The 9,838-nt window shown below is 35.5% G+C and overlaps 1 protein-coding gene and 1 non-coding gene across 2 annotated transcripts; both read right to left on the reverse strand.

The window, feature by feature from the left end:
* TRNAS-UGA (transfer RNA serine (anticodon UGA)) lies at positions 1-87 on the reverse strand. The gene has a single exon. It is a non-coding gene; the product is annotated as a tRNA-Ser (tRNA).
* Positions 88-2,248: 2,161 nt separating this feature from the next.
* Positions 2,249-6,275, reverse strand: LOC147855773 (uncharacterized). Its single transcript, XM_087330290.1, has 3 exons — positions 6,064-6,275; positions 3,003-5,485; positions 2,249-2,757 (listed from the first exon to the last, which is right to left on the reverse strand). Exons 2-3 carry the CDS (start codon positions 4,846-4,848, stop codon positions 2,453-2,455), a joined length of 2,151 nt encoding a protein of 716 aa, XP_087186416.1. The 5' UTR covers positions 4,849-5,485; positions 6,064-6,275; the 3' UTR covers positions 2,249-2,452.
* Positions 6,276-9,838: the final 3,563 nt, after the last annotated feature.

Raw genomic sequence — 9,838 nt, forward strand, 5'->3', positions numbered from 1 at the left:
CGGATGGAGAGGGATTTGAACCCCCGGTATCTCTCCGAATACTTCGGTTTTCAAGACCGACTCTTTAAACCGCTCAGACATCCATCCCTTTCCCGATAAGATCACAAGCCATCAATAATCAACGGGAAAGCGTGCCAAGCTTTCAGGTCTTTGTAAATCGCACGCAACGCCTTCATCTGCCGCTTAGCCGAAAGCTATGAAAGCACTTTGTGGCACCTTAAAATTGGAGCCGGCATAACATCGTGAAGTTGCCGCTTCTGCATAATTTGCAATTCCAACTTCATGTTCTCGAGTTGCAGAGAACAATCCGAACTGAGGCAATCTTTTTGGATTCGTTGTTCTCTTTGGTGTGACACTCAAGTCATCACCCCCTCTAATATATCATCATAGCTTTCACAAAGTGCAGTATATGCAAAGCATGTAAAATCCTCCATTAGCCCTTCCTTATACCTTACATGTCTTTATATTTGGCTGATTTTGATGTCATAATGGAATTTCAATATCTAGGTTGTGTGATCGAGTGCAACAGGGTTAGGGCTCTACGAGAGTTTATATTCATGTTAGTAATAAGGTTAAATACGATCAATAAACCTTCCTGCCTTATATAGAACCTAACATTCAGGATTGATGTTTGCAATGTAATATTCTAATTTTGTCCTTTTCGCATCTTCCACTTCTTCTTAATGGTTCCATTAATCTTTCCTCAATAACTACATATTTCATAGCATCACTTGAAAGCTCTATGAGACATCCCATCTTTTGAACCATTTTTTATGTCAACTATCCAACCAAATGAGAGGATTTTTCTATTGTAATCCTTTTGTTGTTTACATGCAACATTCCAAGCATGACGTGGTAATCTATGATTTGGCATATTCTTAGACTTTCGTAATATATCTATTTGCTCCATGTGGCACCAATACCTCTGTAGGTCGAATACCTGTTTCCAAACGCATAACATGATAGGAGATGGGGATTTAATTCCCAATTGTCTCCTTAAAAAATCGTTTGAATCTTCTCAATCTAATTCCATGCATTAAGAGAGATATTGTCTACCCACACTTCTACTCCATAAAGCAAAACTTGTGTTATCATAGCATTAAATAACATTAGTTTCACTTCCCATCAATGAGCATCACTCTGGTTGCATTTATTTTCCACCTAGTTCCATGGGATAGTGATTAATCTATGAGCAAAGGCCACAGCCCATGACGAGCATCAAACTTGGGTTCTCTTAATAGTATGAGAGGTACAGAGAAAGGGAGAGAGAAGCCCAATTTGTTATTAGAAGCGATATTTTTAATCGTAAAAGGCAAATTTGACAATTCAATCTCCTTTGTTCTAGTGGGGAAGACATGTTCTAAGTTTTCCTATAGAATTTATTCAAATTATTGTATATAATAAATAGCTGTTATTTGTTTATTTTAATCCATAAAATGCTCATAAAAGCAAAGAAAAAAGAGAAAAAAACCATGCAACTATTTATAGATATTGTTATTTTGAGTTGTTAAAATTGATTTACTGCTCTTCAGCTTGAATGGAAAATATGTTTTGAGCTTTTTAAGCATTCATGTAACCTTGATGGAAAGTTTGTAGGATAGAATAGTTGAGTTACAGCAAAAACAAGAACCAACCAGAGACAGCTCAAGAACTTGCATCTGGAGCAACTTTATGAAGGCTGCCTCATGTACTTCTTTGAGATCACGGCAATAGATTATGATTAATGTTTGGCGCGAGATTGAGAAACAAGGTGACTGGATAGGTTAGCTCCAAACCGATTAAGTGTATTGTATAATTCCAAATTCTATTTCTTATGATAGTTACAATATACCTCAACATATAGATAATTTGTGACAATGGCAGATTATGTTATGCATTTAAAACTACCTACCCAATCGTGTACCTTTACCTAATAACAATCATAATTCTATGACTAAATAAACAATGTTTCTACTCTTCAGCATGAATGGGCACAGAGATATGAGACCTTAGGGGAGAGAAACAAACCAATTTCCAATATCCTTATCCTAACCTTAACCATCCAGGACAATAATGATGACAGAACTCATTGTAAAAATGCTCCCACTGCAGCAAAATCACATATAAAGATCATACATGATATAATGTGGGGATGTAGCATGTCAATTTACACTCTAAATATAGTTTCTCCATATGCCTTGCTATTTGAAAGCAAAGATCTGATATTCAACTACACGTCAACCCTTGTAAAATAAAAATGAGAGGAATGTATAAGGTATAATCGCAAAACCGATTATATTGAGTATTTGTTGTTAGAAACTATACCCCTAAATAATTTCAGAAATCCACATGTCAATTTACACACCATTCATGGAACCAATGATGAATGGAATATTCACATGGGATGTTTCTTCATAGCTTACAGTATGTTTGAGGCCCCCTCTAAGAAGCTTTAACTAAGAATGAATGGAAATCAATGTCTGCTCTCTACTTTCTGTTTTGCTTTCTCACTAACCTTAAGAAGTTCATGCAATCTCAAGTTCTCCTCTCTACTGATCTCCAGTGTCTTCTTGAGGTCATCAATTTCAGCAACTTGCTGTTTAGCTTCTTTCTCCATTGTGAGTAATTGTTGACGAAATGATTCCATTCTTTCATCTCTTGCTTTCAATTGTCGATCAAAAGCATTGATCTCTTGTAAGTGCATTTGCTCCATTTTCGATCGTGCCTTCTCAAGCTCTAGCCAATCTTGCAATGCAGGACTTCTCCTATTATATGAGACTATAACACATCATGAAAAGGAGAGGCTTTTAGTTGCAGAACACTCGGTAATAATATTAATAAATTCAAAAACATACTAGAAATTTAGCTGTTGTCTTTCATTGAGAACTTGGGATAATATTGTACATTCATGAGACATACTAAAAATTTCAAAAAAGCGGTACTAACAGTTACATGCAACATTCTACCATATTCACAAAACAATAAGGGAGTAAGATATCAATCATTACAATAAAGAGATGAACCTGAATCAATGCTCCCTTTTTGCAGCATATCCAGTGTTGCTTTTGATGCAAAGTATGCTTTTTTCCATTTTTTAAGTTGTTTTTCGAAGTGAGTGTCTGAATTTATGCACTGAGAGAGAGCAGCATTGTCAACTGAAATGTTGTTAGCATTAGTGGCGTTATAATCATTGCAAACCATCAAGACCCCGGTATGTGTTTCTTCACTGTGGCAATGAGTTCCTTCTAAACTACTCATATTCTTTTTATGCTTAGTCTTTCGAGAAAGTGAATTTTGTTCTAAACGAGATGCTTTTTCTTGAAATACGTCAAGCTTCTTCTGCAAGAATTTCACCTCTTCATCAAATGCTGATTGAAGCTCTTGTATCTCTTCATCATGAAGTCTTTGCAGTTCCTTCAGTTTATCAAGTCCAGGTTCTATTCTGTTCTTCGAGTTTCCATGACTGTTTGTTTCTTTCAAAACATGGCTGTTCTTAACACATAATTTCCGCCATTTCTCTTTCTCACTTTCTGCGTGTAGGAACTTAGCATTGGCAATAGCAATCTGCCTTTCCAGTTCTTGTTTTTCCTCTGTTTCTCTCTCAGATTTTTTCAGCATTTCTGTTATGATATCCTCTTTCTCCTCAGATGCATTTTGAAGTATGGAGATTTCAGACGACATTTGTGTAACTAACTCTTCATAGTGCTTTTGTTCTTTTTTCATCTCAGTTAGGTTGTTAAGCGCAGACTCTAGGTCTTGCAATGCTTGCGTTTTCTCCTCTTCAATACATTTTTGTGCACTTTGAAGCTCAGCCATAGCCATTTGAAGCTCATCAATCACCATTTGACTCTTACAGAGATCTGAGGAACGAACTTCTGATTCAGTCAAAAGCTTCTCTTTAACCAAAAGCTTTTCTTTGAGCTCACGTAGTTCAGATTCAACCATAACCAGTTTTCCTTTAAGAGCATTTTTCTCCTCTTGCTCTGCCTTGAGTTCCTCCATGCTAGCCATAACCACAAATTCTTGCTCCCGAAATCGTTCTTTTAGTTCAATAAGGAATCCTTCTTTGCGATCACATTCTTCACATTCAGATTCTAATTGTATATTTCTCATTCGTTGAGATGTTTGTTTTAGATATTGCTGATCCATGAAAGACCTTTGCAATTCTTCCCAAAGGCGCCTCTGATCAGAAATAAGTTTTCTTTTCTCTGCTTTCCAAGCATATTCTCTACTAGCAAAGATGGAAACAACTTTCTCGTTTGCTCTTCCTTCTTCAGCTCTTCTTCTCCTGAGACTAAGAACCTCATCCTGCAATTGCTTAATAATATGTTGTAAAAGCAGTGTTTCTTCCTCACCTATTTTTGATGATGTAAAACATTCTTTCTTGTGATCCATGTTTTCTTCTCCAGAATTATGGAGTTCCAATTCTGAAGTTGATAGATACTTGTCTTCTCTTAAGCAGATGGCTTTGTCTTGACCATATGCTATCTTTAATGGTGTTTTGTTGTGATCTACATCCTCTCCTATAGAATTGTGAAGTTTTACTTCTAAAGTTGAGGTATTCTCCTCTGTCTCTTCCAAAAATGTAGTTTGGTCTTGATCGCATACCTTCTGCCCTAGTTTTGATGATGTAACACATTCTATATTGTGATCTGCATCTTCTTTTATGCCACACTCCTTTTTCTCATCTGAAAATGTGGGTTTGTCATATACCTCCTGACTTATCATTGATGATCCAATACATTCTTTGCTGTGATGTATATCTTCTTCTACAGAGTTCTGGAGATCTATTGTTGAGATTGAGCTATTCTTCTTGCCCTCTTCAATAAATATACCTTTACGTTGGCTATATGGCTCTTGTGGATTCATGCTTGTAAAATTTGTTTCTTTTGAGAACAGAATATCACACACTTTCTGTTAATCTGGAGTTGATTTACATCCTGTAATATCTGGAACAAACAATGACATATCTCTGCTATTCTTTCTGCTAAGAATTTATGGACGATAGAAAAAAGATAGCAAATTGTCTTCTTTGTGGTGTTGAAGTTGACTTAACTCCTGCTTGATCTTCAAACGAGCAGGATTGGCAGATCTCTGCCATTTCTACTTCCTAGAATAAATGCCATCTATGACAATTTCCTTCAATTCAGATTGGAAATTTGACCAAATTGAAGCAACAAAAAAACATTACATAGAACTCTGAAATTTAAAGAATCTACAGCAGCTTCTCTTTTTGTGTTTACTGAATGTTCATATATGTTCTGTTCAATCTGGGGGTTGAATTATCTCTTGTCTTCTTATAGCTGGACCAATCAATATTGATAGATCTCTGATATTTTTTTCTTTGATGGAAATTATGACAGTGACCAACTTTCAGAATCAATCGTAGATTTTCAAGGTTTGATGAAGGCAAAGCTTCAACGAATATTGTATATATTTTCTGATGCTTTTCTGCAGAATTTGTGAAGTCTATAGAGAGATTTATGTGTCTGCCTCTCAATTTCTCCTGCCACATTAGAAACGAACAAACAACAAATTTGAAATGAACAACAGAAAAATAAAGTTGATGCAAATGAACAACACAAGAGACAAAAAAGACTTCTTGAAACAAAACAAGCAAATATATAAAAACACCAAGACAGACAACAAATTCAAAACAAACAACCAACAACAATGTCAAGAAAGCAATAGTTTGCTATTTCTTCTTTACACACCTCAACAAGTAATGACCTGCAATTTTAGAACTGGGTGTAATTTTGCGAAAATTCAAAGAAGTAAGAAAACTGTAAATGCCATTTCTTCGAATGGTGCAGAAACTATGGAGTTCTAGAGAAAACAAACGTACATGAAAACAATGTTTGTTTATTCTTTCTGAAATATTCAAAAACTATGGCGTTGGTGTTCTAGACGGAACAAATAGAAAAGGTTTTCGTATGATGTCTTGCAGAAATACTTTTAAGCATTCGAAGCTCTCTCTCTGTCTCTCCCTGTGTGTCTGTTTGCTTCTGTGTGTGTGTGTGCCTGTGTGTGAGAGAGAGAGATACAGAAAGACAGACAGAGATAGAGAATTCAGTGGCGACATACCTTGTATCACGAAGAAGATCTACACGGAGGAATGCACAAGGAATCCTGTCTGCTGAGAAGGCCTTACTCTCACACACACACACACACACTATTTACCTCTCTTTCTGTCTCTGTCTCTGTCTCTGTCTCTCGATTAGGGTTCGCAGAGTTAGGAGGCCGTACTACTGCCTGTTGCGAAGCTCCCATGGAAGCTTTATCGCTCAAGGAAGACAGGAGGAAGGAATTCGAGTTTAAATTTTTATTTCGTTTTTTTCTGCTCAATGCTCATTATTGGCTCCCATTTTTATTGAATAACAGTTATATTCGTTTTTTTTTTTTTAATTAATTAATTAATTAATTTATTTATTTATTTATTTATTTATTTATTTTTCTACATTTATTTTTTTATATTAACTTCTTTGCTTTACATTTACTTCTTATTTCTTTATTTAATTGCTCATTTAGTTTTTAATTTTAATTTTATTTGCTTAATTGCCAATTTATTTTTATTTATGTTATGTTATGTTATGTTATGTATGTATGTATATCTGCTTATTTGATTTGCATTTATTTAATACGTTAGTAAATAGGAAAGAAAAGTACTGAGAAAAAAGGGAGCTCATTTTGCTTGTATCACACTTTGTGCCAACCCAACTAATTCGTGTTCTAACGAGAAGAGACACAAGCTCACGGGTTGGACTGAGGTACGATACGACCACGCCAATCGATTGACATTCCATATGATCCAAGCCAATCGGTCGAGATAATACGATACAATCCCAGCAAATCGGCCAAGATAATATGATACAATCCAAGCCAATTGGCCAAGAACACACACCACACCTCTCCGGCCACACAACACATCGTTGTTTTCCTCTCTTAACATTGGTCATTCTGTGGACTCTATCATTAGCTTGTGATCTACATTGTGGCCTCAGACTCGAATCATCGTTTGACCATACAATTCATGGTTGCTTCTATTGCTTATATTCAAAGAGATGGCGATCTTATGTAGAACTCCAACCATGGCACGGGGTAAGCTACTCTTTTTGTCGACTACCTAGTGGGGAAGACATACTTATACCCCATACATTCAAAGGCACAACAACTTAAGTAGAACTCCAATCATGGCACGAGGTAAGGTGCTCTTTTTGTCGACTGCCCTGTGGCCAAACCACACTTATCTCCCTTACATTCAAAGACATGTCGACGAATGTAGAACTCCAACCATGGCATGAGTTAAGCTGCTCTTCTCATTGACCACCGTGTGGGCAAGCCACACCATTGATGGAATGCATCCACATCTTCATCGTACATTCAAATTGTTCATTCCCTCGTCTTGTCGTTGCTTATTTGCTATATCCTTCCAATTTCCTAACATTTTCTTACTTTTGTATCAAACTCGAAGCAACTTTTGGGTTTTTTTTTTTTTCAAAAAACCTTTTGGGTTTTATAGTTAGACCCCAAGCAAGCTACTATGATTGCTTGTGAAGGATAGGTGCACCCAACCCTATTTATTTGTATGCTTCCTTGCTTGTTTTGGATGTTTACTTACATTGTACCATCGTATTTTCCAATTTCCTAAGCACCCTAAACAAAATTTGTCAATTACAAAATATATAGCTTAAATATTGCCATTGCCTAAGGATTCTATAAAAGTAAATTAATGTTATTGTTTTCCGAAGTTTTGGACCTTTTGGCCCTTTTTAAGGATAAACTAAATGTGGATTAGCGTACTCTTCGTTCGATCATAAATGATAAGAAAGAGCACATCATATTTATTGAATTTCCTAGCCTTTGACTTTCATTTAAATATAAGCTTTATAATCCACGTCCTTGGGATTAGGTTTTGTTGGCATTCCCTGATGATGAAGGCAATCATCTATAATTAACACGCTATTTTTTTCAACCCAATCCTTGGGTTATGAAATGTGTATGTGGAAAACCATATTTTAAGGTGAATTTGACAACTTGTAGGTCACAAGACCCAAGTGATTTATATATGTTATCCCTGCACACCTAGATAGAAGGAGAACTAGTTTAATGGGTGTGGGCTTATCCTATATACTATGTTTTGTATATAAAACACATTTGTTTGTACTAATTCAATTATAAATTTAATGTTTCCATATTTCACTTTTTAGCTTGTAAATATGTTGCCCAACTTCAGTCTAGTTTAGTAGGCCTTCATTGTGAAGAAAATATTTGGCAAGAGAAAGTGCATCTCTAGCAAAAGTAGAACCAAACAAATTTGAGTTTCATTGATCAATTGCCATCACGGGGTATCAATTGTGCAATATTGTGGGAAAAAAATACGAAGATATTGTTTCGACGTCCTCGAGAAATATATTGAAGTTTCATCAAGCACGAGAGATTTCTAGAAGAAAAATACAAGTATATATATATATATAAAGCTCAATTTCTAGGTAATGCATCTTCAAAGTTTTTTTAAGAATGAAATCAAGTGATAATAAATTATGTGACCTTTATGTGAGGTAGTAAAACACTAATAAAAGCACGAAACCCCACACATCACCAACCTAAAAAAAGTGTTTTTCTCGTGTAATAAAAATGCTTTTAAGTTAAGCAAATCCCGGATGGATTGATATTGTACGCGTAAGCCATGTTACTCTATTTAAATTTTCATGACAAATGAAATTGTTATAATGAAAATCTAGGGACAGTTGAACTATGTTCAAAACTTCATGGAAATATTCAAATATAAGCAAAGAATCATTCCAAACCCTACCAACGTTGAAATTCTAATCACAATAAATTATATTATTTGTAATTTATCATCATGTATGTATTTAGATTGATAAGATCAAATAGATATCTAGCGATGTAACTGTCAATGGAACCAATCTCTTATTATGGCAGTTTTATTTGTTAATCGGCATATGTTGTTCTAAAGGTTAGAGACCAACTTATAGTTCAATCGAGTCATAACTTCTTCTTCTTCTTCCTTGAAAGATTTTCTTCAATAGTATTAAAAACATCGAAAAAGTACAAGTAAAAGTTATTTGCCTGTAGGCTTACAATGTAATGTATGTACACCTAAACCTATACATACAAAAACAACTTATACAAGGATGTTGAACCTTAATACGGTACATTAACATGTTGGTTTTATATCAAGAAAGGGTTCATGGAAGATGATAGTTCCATTGAGGTCTTTGATTTGTCACTACAAAGAGAAGCACCTTCCTCCATAAGTGAAGAAGCTTCATCCTTCTTTTATGAATATTTTCTGGAGAACCATACATGTTATCATATTGCCCACGAACTACTGTCAACAATGTTTCCCATATCTCAAGCAATACCTCAGGAAGACCAAGCTTTGTTGCATCGTAAAGTCGACTGCATCTACATTTCCATAATACCCATAATGTTATTGTAGTCACAGTTTTCCAGATCTGAACAGATCGCACCTGCTTTCGAGGTTGCTAAAACAGACTAATCGATATCAATCTTCTGTTATGTACCGTCATGGCCTCTTGTATATCATCTGCCTCATACAACATCAAGCTGGAGTGTAAAATTCCCCACACCGTTGCTCCCCATGAGAACAAGCAACCAACATTGATCGTTAGGAATAAACAAAGAACTTTATTCCATACTTGCTGAGCCAAGAGACAAGTCCAGAGGGCATACTTAGTAGTCTCCGATGTTGCATAGCAAAATCCACATTGCCTGAGATTATGTACTACATTCCCTTTTAACGTCTATGAAGAAAAAGGCTACTTTACATTAACTTTATAAAAACTCGTTTCTATCACAAACAAGAGGGAAGGTA

Source organism: Azolla caroliniana, unplaced genomic scaffold (assembly GCF_043228905.1).
Source record: "Azolla caroliniana isolate FFs.n. ecotype wild unplaced genomic scaffold, voAzoCaro1.0.p SCAF_14, whole genome shotgun sequence".
In the NCBI taxonomy this organism is placed as follows: Eukaryota; Viridiplantae; Streptophyta; class Polypodiopsida; order Salviniales; family Salviniaceae; genus Azolla; species Azolla caroliniana.

Bases quoted from the DNA above. Each gene is read 5' to 3' on its own strand.
- LOC147855773 (XM_087330290.1), bottom strand. From the start codon at position 4,848: ATGAATCCACAAGAGCCATATAGCCAACGTAAAGGTATATTTATTGAA. The intron at 2,758-3,002 runs GTTCATCTCTTT...GATGTGTTATAG, and splicing joins AAAAGGGAGCATTGATTCAG to TCTCATATAATAGGAGAAGT.